Raw genomic sequence first — 18,584 nt, forward strand, 5'->3', positions numbered from 1 at the left:
GAAGTGAGCAGGTCGTAGTACTCCAGATAAAAGAAGTAGTACCAGTTAATAGGAGTGAGTACCTCAATCTGAGAAGTGAGAAGATCGTAGTACTCCAGATAAAAGAAGTAGTACCAGTTAATAGGAGTGAGTACCTCAATCTGAGAAGTGGGCATGTCGTAGTACTCCAGATAAAAGTAGTACTAGTACCTAAATCTGAGAAGTGAGCAGGTCATAGTACTCCAGATAAAAGAAGTAGTACTAGTACCTCAATCTGAGAAGTGAGCAGGTCGTAGTAATCCAGATAAAAGAAGTAGTACTAGTACCTCTATCTGGGAAGTGAGCAGGTCATAGTACTCCAGATAAAATAAGTAGTACCAGTTAATAGGAGTGAGTACATCAATCTGAGAAGTGAGCAGGTCGTAGTACTCCAGATAAAATAAGTAGTACTAGTACCTCAATCTGGGAAGTGAGCAGGTCGTAGTATTCCAGATAAAAGAAGTAGTACCAGTTAATAGGAGTCAGTACCTCAATCTGAGAAATGAGCAGGTTGTAGTACTCCAGATAAAAGAAGTAGTATTAGTACCTCAATCTGGGAAGTGAGCAAGTCGTAGTAGTTCAGATAAAATAAGTAGTACCAGTTAATAGGAGTGAGTACCTCAATCTGAGAAGTGAGCAGGTCGTAGTACTCCAGATAAAAGAAGTAGTACTAGTTAATAGGAGTGAGTACCTCAATCTGAGAAGTGAGCATGTCGTAGTACTCCAGATAAAAGTAGTACTAGTACCTCAATCTGAGAAGTGAGCAGGTCGTAGTACTCCAGATAAAGAAGTAGTACTAGTACCTCAATCTGGGAAGTGAGCAAGTCGCAGTACTCCAGATAAAAGAAGTAGTACCAGTTAATAGGAGTGAGTACCTCAATCTGAGAAGTGAGCAGGTCGTAGTACTCCAGATAAAATAAGTAGTACCAGTTAATAGGAGTGAGTACCTCAATCTGAGAAGTGAGCATGTCGTAGTACTCCAGATAAAGGTAGTAGTACTAGTACCTCAATCTGGGAAGTGAGCAGGTCGTAGTACACCAGATAAAAGAAGTAGTACCAGTTAATAGGAGTGAGTACCTCAATCTGAGAAGTGAGCAGGTCGTAGTACTCCAGATAAAAGAAGTAGTACTAGTACCTAAATCTGGGAAGTGAGCAGGTCGTAGTACTCCAGATAAAAGAAGTAGTACCAGTTAATAGGAGTGAGTACCTCAATCTGAGAAGAGAGCAGGTCGTAGTACTCCAAATAAAATAAGTAGTACCAGTTAATAGGAGTGAGTACCTCAATCTGAGAAGTGAGCAGGTCGTAGTACTCCAGATAAAAGAAGTAGTACCAGTTAATAGGAGTGAGTACCTCAATCTGAGAAGTGGGCATGTCGTAGTACTCCAGATAAAGGTAGTAGTACTAGTACCTCAATCTGGGAAGTGAGCAGGTCGTAGTACACCAGATAAAAGAAGTAGTACCAGTTAAAAGAAGTGAGTACCTCAATCTGAGAAGTGAGCAGGTCGTAGTACTCCAGATAAAATAAGTAGTACTAGTACCTAAATCTGGGAAGTGAGCAGGTCGTAGTACTCCAGATAAAAGAAGTAGTACCAGTTAATAGGAGTGAGTACCTCAATCTGATAAGTGAACAGGTCGTAGTACTCCAGATAAAAGAAGTAGTACTAGTTCCTCAATCTGGGAAGTGAGCAGGTTGTAGTACTCCAGATAAAAGAAGTAGTACCAGTTAATAACAGCAAGTACTTCAATCTGAGAAGTGTGCAGGTCGTAGTACTCCAGCTAAAAGTAGTAGTACCAGTTAATAAGAGCAAGTACTTCAATCTGAGAAGTGTGCAGGTCAAACTACTCCAGCTAAAAGAAGTAGTACGAGTTAATAGGAGTGAGTACCTCAATCTGAAAAGTGAGCAGGTCATACTACTCCAGCTAAAAGAAGTAGTACCAGTTAATAGGAGTGAGTACCTCAATCTGAGAAGTGAGCATGTCGTAGTACTCCAGATAAAAGTAGTACTAGTACCTCAATCTGAGAAGTGAGCAGGTTGTAGTACTCCAGATAAAAGAAGTAGTACTAGTACCTCAATCTGGGAAGTGAACAAGTCGTAGTACTCTAGATAAAAGAAGTAGTACCAGTTAATAGGAGTGAGTACCTCAATCTGAGAAGTGAGCAGATCGTAGTACTCCAGCTAAAATAAGTAGTACCAGTTAATAGGAGTGAGTACCTCAATCTGAGAAGTGAGCAGGTCGTCGTACTCCAGATAAAAGAAGTAGTACCAGTTAATAGGACTGAGTACCTCAATCTGAGAAGTGAGCAGGTCGTAGTACTCCAGATAAAAGAAGTAGTACCAGTTAATAGGAGTGAGTACCTCAATCTGAGAAGTGAGAAGATCGTAGTACTCCAGATAAAAGAAGTAGTACCAGTTAATAGGAGTGAGTACCTCAATCTGAGAAGTGGGCATGTCGTAGTACTCCAGATAAAAGTAGTACTAGTACCTAAATCTGAGAAGTGAGCAGGTCATAGTACTCCAGATAAAAGAAGTAGTACTAGTACCTCAATCTGAGAAGTGAGCAGGTCGTAGTAATCCAGATAAAAGAAGTAGTACTAGTACCTCTATCTGGGAAGTGAGCAGGTCATAGTACTCCAGATAAAATGAGTAGTACCAGTTAATAGGAGTGAGTACATCAATCTGAGAAGTGAGCAGGTCGTAGTACTCCAGATAAAATAAGTAGTACTAGTACCTCAATCTGGGAAGTGAGCAGGTCGTAGTATTCCAGATAAAAGAAGTAGTACCAGTTAATAGGAGTCAGTACCTCAATCTGAGAAATGAGCAGGTTGTAGTACTCCAGATAAAAGAAGTAGTATTAGTACCTCAATCTGGGAAGTGAGCAAGTCGTAGTAGTTCAGATAAAATAAGTAGTACCAGTTAATAGGAGTGAGTACCTCAATCTGAGAAGTGAGCAGGTCGTAGTACTCCAGATAAAAGAAGTAGTACTAGTTAATAGGAGTGAGTACCTCAATCTGAGAAGTGAGCATGTCGTAGTACTCCAGATAAAAGTAGTACTAGTACCTCAATCTGAGAAGTGAGCAGGTCGTAGTACTCCAGATAAAGAAGTAGTACTAGTACCTCAATCTGGGAAGTGAGCAAGTCGCAGTACTCCAGATAAAAAAAGTAGTACCAGTTAATAGGAGTGAGTACCTCAATCTGAGAAGTGAGCAGGTCGTAGTACTCCAGATAAAATAAGTAGTACCAGTTAATAGGAGTGAGTACCTCAATCTGAGAAGTGAGCATGTCGTAGTACTCCAGATAAAGGTAGTAGTACTAGTACCTCAATCTGGGAAGTGAGCAGGTCGTAGTACACCAGATAAAAGAAGTAGTACCAGTTAATAGGAGTGAGTACCTCAATCTGAGAAGTGAGCAGGTCGTAGTACTCCAGATAAAAGAAGTAGTACTAGTACCTAAATCTGGGAAGTGAGCAGGTCGTAGTACTCCAGATAAAAGAAGTAGTACCAGTTAATAGGAGTGAGTACCTCAATCTGAGAAGAGAGCAGGTCGTAGTACTCCAAATAAAATAAGTAGTACCAGTTAATAGGAGTGAGTACCTCAATCTGAGAAGTGAGCAGGTCGTAGTACTCCAGATAAAAGAAGTAGTACCAGTTAATAGGAGTGAGTACCTCAATCTGAGAAGTGGGCATGTCGTAGTACTCCAGATAAAGGTAGTAGTACTAGTACCTCAATCTGGGAAGTGAGCAGGTCGTAGTACACCAGATAAAAGAAGTAGTACCAGTTAAAAGAAGTGAGTACCTCAATCTGAGAAGTGAGCAGGTCGTAGTACTCCAGATAAAATAAGTAGTACTAGTACCTAAATCTGGGAAGTGAGCAGGTCGTAGTACTCCAGATAAAAGAAGTAGTACCAGTTAATAGGAGTGAGTACCTCAATCTGAGAAGTGAACAGGTCGTAGTACTCCAGATAAAAGAAGTAGTACTAGTTCCTCAATCTGGGAAGTGAGCAGGTTGTAGTACTCCAGATAAAAGAAGTAGTACCAGTTAATAAGAGTGAGTACCTCAATCTGAGAAGTGAGCATGTTGTAGTACTCCAGATAAAAGTAGTACTAGTACCTCAATCTGAAAAGTAAGCAGGTCGTAGTACTCCAGATAAAAGAAATAGTACTGGTACCTCAATCTGAGAAGTGAGCAGGTCGTAGTACCCCAGATAAAAGAAGTAGGACTAGTACCTCAATCTGGAAAGTGAGCAGGTCGTAGTACTCCAGATAAAAGAAGTAGTACCAATTATTAGGAGTGAGTACCTTAATCTGAGAAGTGAGCATGTCGTTGTACTCCAGATAAAAGTAGTACTAGTACCTCAATCTGAGAAGTGAGCAGGTCGTAGTACTCCAGATAAAAGAAGTAGTACTAGTACCTCAATCTGGGAAGTGAGCAGGTCGTAGTACTCCAGATAAAAGAAGTAGTACCAGTTAATAGGACTGAGTACCTCAATCTGAGAAGTGAGCAGGTCATAGTACTCCAGATAAAAGAAGTAGTACTAGTACCTCAACCTGGGAAGTGAGCAGGTCGTAGTACTCCAGATAAAAGAAGTAGTACTAGTACCTCAATCTGAGAAGTGAGCAGGTCGTAGTACTCCAGATAAAAGAAGTAGTACTAGTACCTCAACCTGGGAAGTGAGCAGGTCGTAGTACTCCAGATAAAAGAAGTAGTACCCAGTGTTGGGACTAACGCGTTACTTTGTAACGCGTTAGTCCCAACACATATACATATACATATACATATACACATATATATATATATATACACATACACATACATATACATATACATATATATATATATATATATATATATATATATATATATATATATATATATATATATGACTTGTTTTTTTTAACATTTTAAGGATGAAGACCTAAAACTAAGTAAGGACTCCCCAGTCCTCGGGACCAAACTTGAGGGAAGCCCAGAAGGTAAAAAAAAAAAGTATATATATTGTTTTACTTTTGAAAATAAAAAATATGAGTTTTGAGTTTTCAGTGTGCGACCCTCAGTAGAAAAAGTTTGGGTACCCCTGCTCTAGATTTACAATCATGGGACATTACTGACCCCTGGTGGCCAGGCAGTATACATAACTACATGTCGCAAATATTTCTCTCCTAAAAAACATAGAAACAACACCATAGATTTGACTGACTGTCGATTATGGACACATTTTACATGAAGACAGCCCTGGTAATACGACTACCATAAACAGAAGTAGTACCAGTTATTAACAGCAAGTACTTCAATCTGAGAAGTGTGCAGGTCGTAGTACTCCAGCTAAAAGAAGTAGTACCAGTTAATAAGAGCAAGTACTTCAATCTGAGAAGTGTGCAGGTCAAACTACTCCAGCTAAAAGAAGTAGTACGAGTTAATAGGAGTGAGTACCTCAATCTGAAAAGTGAGCAGGTCATACTACTCCAGCTAAAAGAAGTAGTACCAGTTAATAGGAGTGAGTACCTCAATCTGAGAAGTGAGCATGTCGTAGTACTCCAGATAAAAGTAGTACTAGTACCTCAATCTGAGAAGTGAGCAGGTTGTAGTACTCCAGATAAAAGAAGTAGTACTAGTACCTCAATCTGGGAAGTGAACAAGTCGTAGTACTCTAGATAAAAGAAGTAGTACCAGTTAATAGGAGTGAGTACCTCAATCTGAGAAGTGAGCAGATCGTAGTACTCCAGCTAAAATAAGTAGTACCAGTTAATAGGAGTGAGTACCTCAATCTGAGAAGTGAGCAGGTCGTCGTACTCCAGATAAAAGAAGTAGTACCAGTTAATAGGACTGAGTACCTCAATCTGAGAAGTGAGCAGGTCGTAGTACTCCAGATAAAAGAAGTAGTACCAGTTAATAGGAGTGAGTACCTCAATCTGAGAAGTGAGAAGATCGTAGTACTCCAGATAAAAGAAGTAGTACCAGTTAATAGGAGTGAGTACCTCAATCTGAGAAGTGGGCATGTCGTAGTACTCCAGATAAAAGTAGTACTAGTACCTAAATCTGAGAAGTGAGCAGGTCATAGTACTCCAGATAAAAGAAGTAGTACTAGTACCTCAATCTGAGAAGTGAGCAGGTCGTAGTAATCCAGATAAAAGAAGTAGTACTAGTACCTCAATCTGGGAAGTGAGCAGGTCATAGTACTCCAGATAAAATAAGTAGTACCAGTTAATAGGAGTGAGTACATCAATCTGAGAAGTGAGCAGGTCGTAGTACTCCAGATAAAATAAGTAGTACTAGTACCTCAATCTGGGAAGTGAGCAGGTCGTAGTATTCCAGATAAAAGAAGTAGTACCAGTTAATAGGAGTCAGTACCTCAATCTGAGAAATGAGCAGGTTGTAGTACTCCAGATAAAAGAAGTAGTATTAGTACCTCAATCTGGGAAGTGAGCAAGTCGTAGTAGTCCAGATAAAATAAGTAGTACCAGTTAATAGGAGTGAGTACCTCAATCTGAGAAGTGAGCAGGTCGTAGTACTCCAGATAAAAGAAGTAGTACTAGTTAATAGGAGTGAGTACCTCAATCTGAGAAGTGAGCATGTCGTAGTACTCCAGATAAAAGTAGTACTAGTACCTCAATCTGAGAAGTGAGCAGGTCGTAGTACTCCAGATAAAGAAGTAGTACTAGTACCTCAATCTGGGAAGTGAGCAAGTCGCAGTACTCCAGATAAAAGAAGTAGTACCAGTTAATAGGAGTGAGTACCTCAATCTGAGAAGTGAGCAGGTCGTAGTACTCCAGATAAAATAAGTAGTACCAGTTAATAGGAGTGAGTACCTCAATCTGAGAAGTGAGCATGTCGTAGTACTCCAGATAAAGGTAGCAGTACTAGTACCTCAATCTGGGAAGTGAGCAGGTCGTAGTACACCAGATAAAAGAAGTAGTACCAGTTAATAGGAGTGAGTACCTCAATCTGAGAAGTGAGCAGGTCGTAGTACTCCAGATAAAATAAGTAGTACTAGTACCTAAATCTGGGAAGTGAGCAGGTCGTAGTACTCCAGATAAAAGAAGTAGTACCAGTTAATAGGAGTGAGTACCTCAATCTGAGAAGAGAGCAGGTCGTAGTACTCCAAATAAAATAAGTAGTACCAGTTAATAGGAGTGAGTACCTCAATCTGAGAAGTGAGCAGGTCGTAGTACTCCAGATAAAAGAAGTAGTACCAGTTAATAGGAGTGAGTACCTCAATCTGAGAAGTGGGCATGTCGTAGTACTCCAGATAAAGGTAGTAGTACTAGTACCTCAATCTGGGAAGTGAGCAGGTCGTAGTACACCAGATAAAAGAAGTAGTACCAGTTAAAAGAAGTGAGTACCTCAATCTGAGAAGTGAGCAGGTCGTAGTACTCCAGATAAAATAAGTAGTACTAGTACCTAAATCTGGGAAGTGAGCAGGTCGTAGTACTCCAGATAAAAGAAGTAGTACCAGTTAATAGGAGTGAGTACCTCAATCTGAGAAGTGAACAGGTCGTAGTACTCCAGATAAAAGAAGTAGTACTAGTTCCTCAATCTGGGAAGTGAGCAGGTTGTAGTACTCCAGATAAAAGAAGTAGTACCAGTTAATAAGAGTGAGTACCTCAATCTGAGAAGTGAGCATGTTGTAGTACTCCAGATAAAAGTAGTACTAGTACCTCAATCTGAAAAGTAAGCAGGTCGTAGTACTCCAGATAAAAGAAATAGTACTGGTACCTCAATCTGGGAAGTGAGCAGGTTGTAGTACTCCAGATAAAAGAAGTAGTACCAGTTAATAAGAGTGAGTACCTCAATCTGAGAAGTGAGCATGTTGTAGTACTCCAGATAAAAGTAGTACTAGTACCTCAATCTGAAAAGTAAGCAGGTCGTAGTACTCCAGATAAAAGAAATAGTACTGGTACCTCAATCTGAGAAGTGAGCAGGTCGTAGTACCCCAGATAAAAGAAGTAGGACTAGTACCTCAATCTGGGAAGTGAGCAGGTCGTAGTACTCCAGATAAAAGAAGTAGTACCAATTATTAGGAGTGAGTACCTTAATCTGAGAAGTGAGCATGTCGTTGTACTCCAGATAAAAGTAGTACTAGTACCTCAATCTGAGAAGTGAGCAGGTCGTAGTACTCCAGATAAAAGAAGTAGTACTAGTACCTCAATCTGGGAAGTGAGCAGGTCGTAGTACTCCAGATAAAAGAAGTAGTACCAGTTAATAGGACTGAGTACCTCAATCTGAGAAGTGAGCAGGTCATAGTACTCCAGATAAAAGAAGTAGTACTAGTACCTCAACCTGGGAAGTGAGCAGGTCGTAGTACTCCAGATAAAAGAAGTAGTACCCAGTGTTGGGACTAACGCGTTACAAAGTAACGCGTTACTGTAACACCGTTAGTTTCGGCGGTAACTAGTAATCTAACGCGTTATTTTTTATATTCAGTAACTCAGTTACCGTTACTACATGATGCGTTACTGCGTTATTTTACGTTATTTTTTATGTAGTATCGGCTAGAAACTGAGGATCTGATCGTGTTTTATGGCAGCGAAGCAGAGACGTGCTTCTGATTCTTCCTCTGCGCTCTCTGTGTGTGTGTACGGGTGTGGGGAGATGAGGGGAGGGGGGTGCGCAATACAATGTAAACCGTTGGCCAACAAAAAAGTAACCACAGAACACTATACGACTATACGGTATAGTGTTCTGTGGTTACTTTTTGGTTGGCCAAGCGGACGTGACGGCAGGCTGTCCTCACTCAGTTCCGCACGGACCTGGAGGGGCGTGCCTTAAGTCCGGCTGGAAATCGGGAGAAATTTGGGAGAATGGTTGTCCCGGGGAGAGGCAAGTATGAGATATTCTCACTTCTTTTTTTTTGTCGAGCACAATTTAGTTAAATGTAAGTTGTGTCTTGGATCAAAGATCCCGTCTACTGCCCAAAACAACAATTCAAATCTGCCTGGTTAGGCTTTGTGTATGTCACGTGTGCCTTCCTTAGGTGAAGCCAGGTTTACAGCTATGTTGTTGATTGATTGATTGATTGAAACTTTTATTAGTATGTTGCACAGTACAGTACATATTCCGTACAATTGACCACTAAATGGTAACACCCCAGTAAGTTTTTCAACTTGCTTAAGTCGGGGTCCACTGATTCATGATACAGATATATACTATCAAATATATACTAACATCATAATACAGTCATCACACAAGATAATCATCAGGGTATATACATTGAATTATTTACAATCCGGGGTGTGGGATATGGAGGAGCGGGGGGGTTAGGTGTGGTTGGTATCAACACTTCTGTCATCAACAATCAGCATCAACAATTGCATCATCAGAGAAATGGACATTGAAACAGTGTAGGACTGACTTGGTAGGATATGTACAGCAAGTAGGATATGTAGGATATGTAGGATATGTAGGATATGTAGGATATGTATAGCAAGTAGTGGACACAGAGAGAGAGATCAGAAAGTATAAGAAAAAATGTCTACATTTGATTATTTACAATCCGAAGAGGTATTATGTGGAAGGGAGGGTGTTAGTTTAAGGTTGTAGTTGCCTGGAGGTGTTCTTTTAGTGCGGTTTTGAAGGAGGATAGAGATGCCCTTTATTTTACACCTGTTGGGAGTGGATTCCATATTGAAGTGGCATAGAAAGACAATGAGTTAAGATCTTTGTTAGTTTGGAATCTGGGTTTAACATGGTTAGTGTTAGTGTTAGTGTTATTATGCTGTTTGTTACTTATGTATGTTATGTTGCAGCTATTTAAAATAGTTTTGTCAATTTGTTCTGGCCTGAAATAAATTGGCCCTTTGAAACATATCTTTGTCTTTGTGTGGTGTATGTAGACCACATTGCTTAGCAGAGTTCAGTGATGCAAATGTATGTCAAGTTGATCAACAGATTGTATTATTCTCCAGTGCAATAACAGTACTGACATGAAGGTTAAAAGGGCATTAATGGGAGCTTTAAAAACAAAAAGTAGAAGAAGTAACTAAATAGTTACTTTTCACAGTAACGCATTACTTTTTGGTGTAAGTAACTGAGTTAGTAACTGAGTTACTTTTGAAATAAAGTAACTAGTAACTGTAACTAGTTACTGGTTTTCAGTAACTAACCCAACACTGGTAGTACCAGTTAATAGGAGTGAGTACCTCAATCTGAGAAGTGAGCATGTCGTAGTACTCCAGATAAAAGTAGTACTAGTACCTCAATCTGAGAAGTGAGCAGGTCGTAGTACTCCAGAGGGTCTTGTTCCACAACATTAGTCGGTATTGACGACTTCAACATTTGTGACAGAGGACGATTGTTCAAGTTTAACTGCGAACACAAAAAATAGCACATGATGTCATCACACTGCTTCAGTACTACTTTTCTAACACACGATGGCGCCACATGGAACCATGTGCAGCGATGGGTTGTACCATAGAGGAGATGCCTTCCTCTCCTTCTTTGTTCTTCTTGGGAGGCTTCAGGAGGTTCTGCAGCGCCTTGTTGTGTCTGGCCAGCTGCAGACAAACAGGAAGTGAACAGCTGCGGGACTTCCTGTCAGCTGACGAGGGACCGACGGGGGCCCGCTCACCTGCTGGGCCAGGATGTAGATGTTGTGTCCCACCTCCCGAGGAGACACCTCCCCGCCCTCACACTCGCTCTCCTGGTGGTAGGCCTTCTTGATCACGTCCACCTGCCCACACAATATCACATATTACAGAAGTGGTGTCCAAAGTGCGGCCTGGGGGCCATTTGCCGCCCCAAGCTATTTTTTTTAGAGGCACATTTTAATAATACTACTGCCAAAAAAAACATTAAAATTGGAATTAAAAATGTGTAATGTAACGAGAAAATGTTGCAATATTGACACTATTAACAAAGCTGCCTGGTTTTTACTCTAAAACAAACGAAAAATGATATATTTGATGAATAGATCTGAAGTTGATCCACTGCGGGTCTCAATTATATTCTGTCACACCCCCCCACATATACATGATTTATGAATTACTTTTAACACTTTTATGAGTGGGGCCCTTTTGGGTCCCTGAGACCTTTAACATTTTGTGTTTTCACTATTTAAAAAAAAAAGAGAGCATAAAACAGTAAAAAAAAAAAGTCTAAAACTTTATTCCAACAATATATCTGAAGTTGATCTATAGATATTTAAGTGTTGAAAGAAAAAAAGTAAGACTTATTTTTTAACTCTTTAATGACTGAGACCCCTTTGGGTCCCTGAGAACTTTAGTGTCATTTATTTTAAACTGTTATTGTTAAAAAATTAATAATGACTCAAAAGCAATGTTATTTTTCTATTTAGGACTGAAATTACTTCACATCAATTATTCTATTTTGAAAAATATTTTTAGAGAAAATGTTGCATATTTTGTGTTTTCACTATTTAAAAAAAGGGAGCATAAAACAGTAAAAATAAAAAAAAGTCAAAAACTTTATTCCAACGACATATTTGAAGTTGATCTTTAGATATTTAAGTGTTGAAAGAAAAAAAATAAGACTTATTTTTTAACTCTTTAATGACTGAGACCCTTTTGGGTCCCTGAGAACTTTAGTGTGATTTATTTTAAACAGTCATTGTTCAAAAATAATAATGACTCAAAAGCAATGTTATTTTTCTATTTAGGACTGAAATTACTTCACATCAAATATTCTATTTTGAAAAATATTTTTAGGGAAAATGTTGCATATTTTGTGACTTCACTATAAAAAAAAGAGCATAAAACAGTAAAAAAAATAGAAATAACATAAAAATAAAAACTTTATTCGAACGACACATCTGAAGTTGATCTATAGATATTTAAGTGTTGAAAGTAAAAAATATCTGACTTATTTTTGTACTTTTTAATGGTCCCCGGGACTTTAATGTTCACCACAAACAAGGGGAACCTTAACAGTTTTGAAAATAAAAACATCACAACTCGCCGCCGTATGCGTTAATTTTTTAGTGTGTGGCTCTCAGTGGAAAATGTTTGGACACCCTTGTGCAAGAGGTCAAAGTTCAGCAATGGTAGTGTTTCTCTGACCAGTTCTCGGGGTCGGAGGTTAAACAGGATCCTCTCTGCGTTCTCGCTGTCGTGTCGACTCTCCATCAGCGCCAGCAGCAGCTTGGAGGCGTTGTCCTGGTAAGGAGAAGACAGAGTGTGACGTGGGCGGGGGGGGGTGTCGTCACATGCCCCCGCCACCACAACACACCTTGAGCTGCAGCACCATCTCCATCTGGTAGCGACACAGCGGGCTGATGTCGTTGAGGATCAACGCCGTGATGATGTCGATGCCGTTGCACTCGTGCGTCACGATGCACGTCTGGAAAACGTAAACATGTCGATGGTCCCTAGTCCCTAGTCCCTAGTCCTCCTCGCGCCCGCCGACCTACCTGGTTCTCCTGGCACGGGCCCTGGCAGTACTCGGTGAGGGTCTCCAGGGTCTGCGTGATGAGGTGGACGTTGGATTCGTTGATGTACAGGCCCAGCAGGCCCAGGCCGCCTGTGGTGCTTCCACACATGATGTCCAGGAACTGGAGGGTCTCGCACACCAGGTTGTAGTTGGTCTTGTTGTTCTGGCAGCGCAGGAAGTTCTGAGGACCCAAAGATACTTGATGGTGATGCTGTACTTGAACTTAGCATGTGTGCTAACTAGCGTTGCAAAGGGGTGGAAAGTTTCCGGTAAATTCCCGGAAACTTTCCGGAAATTTACCACGAGAAGTTAAGCTCGGGAAGTTTGGAAATTTTGACCATTTTTTGATGATTCAAAGTTGGACACCGTCCATTTTATTCTGTAGAATAAGATGAGAAGCTTGTAAAACACTAATGCAATGCCACACACAGATATAAATAGGCAGCTAAACTATTGGAGTAGTCTTTAAAAATATTTTACTGATGGACAAATGTATAGAAATAGGCTAGATGAATAAATGCACTTACAAAATGTGTTGCCTTCATTATAACACTTATATAAGACTTTTAAAGTCATTATGATAGTAGGCTAATATAACTAATATAAACACATCATGTGTTGTCTTCATTATAACACTTATATAAGACTTTTAAAGTAATTTTGATAGTAGGCGAATATAGCTAATATAGACACTTACGTCATGTGTTGTCTTCATTATAACACTTATATAAGACTTTTAAAGTCATTTTGATAGTAGGCTAATATAGCTAATATAGACACTTACAAAATGTGTTGTCTTCATTATAACACTTATATAAGACTTTTAAAGTCATTTTGATAGTAGGCTAATATAGACACTTACAAAATGTGTTGCCTTCATTATAACACTTATATAAGACTTTTAAAGTCATTATGATAGTAGGCTAATATAACTAATATCAAGACATCATGTGTTGTCTTCATTATAACACTTATGTAAGACTTTTAAAGTTATTTTGATAGTAGGCTAATATAACTAATATAGACACTTACATCATGTGTTGTCTTCATTATAACACTTATATAATACTTTTAAAGTCATTTTGATAGTAGGCTAATATAGACACTTACAAAATGTGTTGCCTTCATTATAACACTTATATAATACTTTTAAAGTCATTTTGATAGTAGGCTAATATAGACACTTACAAAATGTGTTGCCTTCATTATAACACTTATATAAGACTTTTAAAGTCATTATGATAGTAGGCTAATATAACTAATATAAAGTACTCCGGCTTCCTCCCACCTCCAAAGACATGCACCTGGGGATAAGTTGATTGGCAACACTAAATTGGCCCTAGTGTGTGGATGTGAGTGTGAATGTTGTCTGTCTATCTGTGTTGGCCCTGCGATGAGGTGGCGACTTGTCCAGGGTGTACCCCGCCTTCCGCCCGATTGTAGCTGAGATAGGCTCCAGCGCCCCCCGCGACCCCAAAGGGAATAAGCGGTAGAGAATGGATGGATAAAGACATCATGTGTTGCCTTCATTATAACACTTATATAAAACTTTTAAAGTCATTTTGATAGTAGGCTAATATAGCTAATATAGACACTTACGTCATGTGGTCTTCATTATAACACTTATATAAGACTTTTAAAGTCATTTTGATAGTAGGCTAATATAGCTAATATAGACACTTACAAAATGTGTTGCCTTCATTATAACACTTATATAAGACTTTTAAAGTCATTATGATAGTAGGCTAATATAACTAATATAAAGACATCATGTGTTGTCTTCATTATAACACTTATGTAAGACTTTTAAAGTTATTTTGATAGTAGGCTAATATAACTAATATAGACACTTACATCATGTGTTGTCTTCATTATAACACTTATATAATACTTTTAAAGTCATTTTGATAGTAGGCTAATATAGACACTTACAAAATGTGTTGCCTTCATTATAACACGTATATAAGACTTTTAAAGTCATTTTGATAGTAGGCTAATATAACTAATACAAACACTTCATGTGTTGCCTTCATTATAACACTTATATAAGACTTTTAAAGTCATTTTGATAGTAGGCTAATATATCTAATACAAACACTTCATGTGTTGCCTTCATTATAACACTTATATAAGACTTTTAAAGTCATTTTGATAGTAGGCTAATATAGACACTTACATCATGTGTTGCCTTCATTATAACACTTATGTAAGACTTTTAAAGTCATTTTGATAGTAGGCTAATATAGCTAATATAGACACTTACATCATGTGTTGCCTTCATTATAACACTTATATAAGGCGTTTAATTTTTTTTCCGGCTCCAGACAGATTTTATTTTTTTATTTTTGGTCCAATATGGCTTTTTCAATATTTTGGGTTGCCGACCCCTGGTCTAACTATTATAGCTTTTAGGGACAAGCGGTAGAAAATGGATGGATGGATGTTATTAACATTTCATGATGCTGGTTAGTAATCATAATTGGTTTATAAAACTAAATATATAATAGTTAAACAACATTTTTTTGAAGCAAAAACAAGAGCGACAAGTTTGGGGAGATTTAGACAAGGGGGGGTGTCTAGTTATCATTAATAACACATTAATTACACGTTAATAATATAAATCTTTATAACTTAAAGAACTATAAATGTTAGGTCAACATTTTTTTCAGCACAAACGATTGGGACAAGTTTGGGGAGATTTGGACCAACTTCACACAGGTGTGTTCCCACCTGCAGGTCCTGGTTGTGGTTCTCACATAGGAGCTGCAGGAACCTCAGGATGGGCTTCATAATGAGGACGGCCGGGCCCATCTCGGTGTCCACCTCCTTCTGCTCCTCTATTGGCTGAGTCTGCAGGGAGGAGGGGCTCCCGCCTTGCCCCTGGACCAATAGGGAATGTCCATCGGTGCCAAGTCCGAGCGGTGAAGAAGAACCTTCCGGAGAAGAAAGCTCACATTTAGAGACGTGTCGCGTGAGACAACGTTGGTGCAGAAATGTCCTCACTGTTGTCCAGGTCCTTCTCGTTGGTTTTTTGCGTCATCTCGCCAACGTTGACCGACACGGTGGCCTTGATGTCGGTCTGCGCCTCTTTCATCCTGTCATGGAGAACCTTGAAGAACTTCTCGGACTTGTTGTCTCCCATCATCAGCTTGTAGAAGGAGTTCTACAGGAGACACCTGGAGGCTTCACACTCGGGTCCGTGCGAGGCTCGCGGCTAACGGCGGTGAGTCGGCTGACCTGGATCTCAGTGTTACCTCCCTCCAGCAGACAGATGGCCACCTGGATGCTCTCCTGGAAGATCTTGTCGTTCTTGCTGCTCATCACCAGGTCCGTGAACAGCTTGGTGGCGCCTTCTCGGTCCAGGCGACACTGGATCGCCGCCACGGCCGCCCAGTCGCGCTCCTGCTCGCCACCTGGTTGTCACACCGTGACTCATGTGAAGGACTTCACAATAAAAGCGTGACACAGAAATGCTCTAGGACTGGGGCCGCCCAAACTTTTTCCACTGAGGGCCACAGACTGACAAATCAAAAGATGCGGGGGGGCATTTTGGTACTTTTCACATTCAAAACCAGTACAATAAATATATTTTTTTTCCCAAAGAAGTACACTGCAAAAAACATACTTGCCAACCTTGAGACCTCCGATTTCGGGAGGTGGGGGGGAGGGGGGGGAGCGTGGTCGGGGGCGTGGTTAAGAGGGGAGGAGTATATTTACAGCTAGAATTCACCAAGTCAAGTATTTCTCATATATATATATATATATATATATATATATATATATATATATATATATATATATATATATATGAAATACTTGACTTGGTGAATTTTAGCTGTATATATATATATATATATATATATATATATATATATATATATATATATATATATATATATATATAAAGAATAGAAATACTTGAATTTCAGAGTTCATTTATTTACACATATACACATACATAACACTCATCTACTCATTGTTGAGTTAAGGGTTGAATTGTCCATCCTTGTTCTATTCTCTGTCACTATTTTTCTAACCATGTTGAACACCCTCTCTGATGATGCATTCTGCTTCGTCTCATTGTTGTGTGCGCAGTTGTGCACTGCACTCTCTAAAAGCCAGAGATGATAATGTCGCATATGCATGTACAGTAGATGGCAGTATTGCCCTGTTTAAGAGTGTCACAAGATTGCTGTTTACGGCAGACGAACTGCTTTACGGCAGACGAAAACGTGACTGCTGTTGTTGTGTGTTGTTGCCGCGCTGGGAGGACGTTAATGAAACTGCCTAACAATAAACCCACATAAGAAACTAAGAACTCGCCCTCGATCATTCTACAGTTATAACGTGATTGGGCAGACAGGCTGTTTATATTGTGGGAAAGCGGACGTGAAAACAGGCTGTCGACACGTCACTCAGGTCCGCCTGAATTTCGGGGGATTTTGGGGAGAAAATTTGTCCCGGGAGGTTTTCAGGAGAAGCGCTGAATTTTGGGAGTCTCCCGGAAAATCCGGGAGGGTTGGCAAGTATGGCAAAAACTGACATCTAAGTAAGATGAAATATTTCAAATAAGGGTGATATTTGCTTATTTTCTGTCTGATAAGATAATTCTTCTCACTAAGCAGATTTTATGTTAGTGTTGTACCGTATTTTTCGGACGCAGTTTTTTTCATAGTTTGGCCGGGGGTGCGACTTATACTCAGGAGCGACTTATGTGTGAAATTATTAACACATTAGCGTAAAATATCAAATAATATTATTTAGCTCATTCACGTAAGAGACTAGACGTACAAGATTTCATGGGATTTAGCGATTAGGAGTGAGAGATTGTTTGGTAAACGTATAGCATGTTCTATATGTTATAGTTATTTGAATGACTCTTACCATAATATGTTACGTTAACATACCAGGCACGTTCTCAGTTGGTTATTTATGCCTCATATAACGTACACTTATTCAGCCTGTTGTTCACTATTCTTTATTTATTTTAAATTGCCTTTCAAATGTCTATTCTTGGTGTTGGGTTTTATCAAATACATTTCCCCAAAAAATGCGACTTATACTCCAGTGCGACTTATATACGTTTTTTTTCCTTCTTTATTACGCATTTTCGGCAGGTGCGACTTATACTCCGGTGCGACTTATACTCTGAAAAATACGGAACTTGTTTTAAGGGTTTTGGTCCTAAATGATCTCAGTAAGATATTACAGCTTGTAGCTGAGATTTGATGACCTATATTGAGTAAAACATGCTTGAAATTAGAATATCAACTGATGCAAAGCTGTGTCATCAACACTCACAAGTATAAAACTACTTTTTTAAAGTAATAATTTCTTACTTAAAAAATCATGATGCCAAGCGCATATCATTATGTCAAGATAATGGCACTAGCATTTACTTCATTTAAGAATATTTTTCAACATATTGAGCAAAAAAGTCTCTTTTTTTTTTTCTACCAAGAAAAGTGCACTTGTTATTAGTCAGAATATACTTATTTTAAGGTATTTTTGGGTTCATAGTTAGCTAATTTAACTTGTTTTGGAAAGTCTTGACAAGCCAAATGTTCTTGTTTTATTGGCAGATAATTTTGCTTAGTTCAAATAAAATACCCCTCATTTTTGTATTTTTTCTTCTTGTTTTTGAACACTGACTTTTTGCAGTGTACACTGCAAAAACTGAAATCTAAGTAAGATTAAATATCTCAAATAAGGGTGATATTTGCTTATTTTCTGTCTGATAAGATCATTCTTCTCACTAAGCAGATTTTATGTTCGAGTGTTTTACTTGTTTTAAGGGTTTTGGTCCTAAATGATCTCAGTAAGATATTACAGCTTGTAGCTGAGATTTGATTACCTATATTGAGTAAAACATGCTTGAAACTAAAATATCTAGTGTTGCAAAGCTGTGTCATCAACACTCACAAATATAAAACTACTTTTTTAAAGTAATAATTTCTTACTTTAAGCATGAAAAAAAAATCTTGATGCCGAGCGCATATCATTATGTCAAGATAATGGCACTAGCATTTACTTAATTGAAGAATATCTTTCAACATATTGAGCAAAAAAGTCTCTTTTTTTCTACCAAGAAAAGTGCACTTGTTATTAGTGAGAATATACTTATTTTAAGGTATTTTTGGGTTAATAGTTAGCTAATTTAACTTGTTTTGGAAAGTCTTGACAAG

General features: G+C 38.8%; 1 protein-coding gene across 1 annotated transcript in view; it reads right to left on the reverse strand.

The window, feature by feature from the left end:
* itpr3 (inositol 1,4,5-trisphosphate receptor, type 3) overlaps positions 1-18,584 on the reverse strand; it is a 152,268-nt gene that overhangs the window by 21,067 nt on the left and 112,617 nt on the right. Inside the window, exons 40-48 of the mRNA XM_061924344.1 lie at positions 15,637-15,812; positions 15,403-15,562; positions 15,130-15,332; positions 12,380-12,580; positions 12,199-12,309; positions 12,030-12,125; positions 10,583-10,684; positions 10,425-10,508; positions 10,210-10,320 (exon numbers count right to left, since the gene is read on the reverse strand). Of these exons, the coding sequence (XP_061780328.1) occupies positions 10,210-10,320; positions 10,425-10,508; positions 10,583-10,684; positions 12,030-12,125; positions 12,199-12,309; positions 12,380-12,580; positions 15,130-15,332; positions 15,403-15,562; positions 15,637-15,812 (1,244 nt within the window). The remainder of the gene's footprint in view (positions 1-10,209; positions 10,321-10,424; positions 10,509-10,582; positions 10,685-12,029; positions 12,126-12,198; positions 12,310-12,379; positions 12,581-15,129; positions 15,333-15,402; positions 15,563-15,636; positions 15,813-18,584) is intronic.

Source organism: Nerophis lumbriciformis, linkage group LG01, assembly GCF_033978685.3.
Source record: "Nerophis lumbriciformis linkage group LG01, RoL_Nlum_v2.1, whole genome shotgun sequence".
NCBI classification, from domain to species: domain Eukaryota; kingdom Metazoa; phylum Chordata; class Actinopteri; order Syngnathiformes; family Syngnathidae; genus Nerophis; species Nerophis lumbriciformis.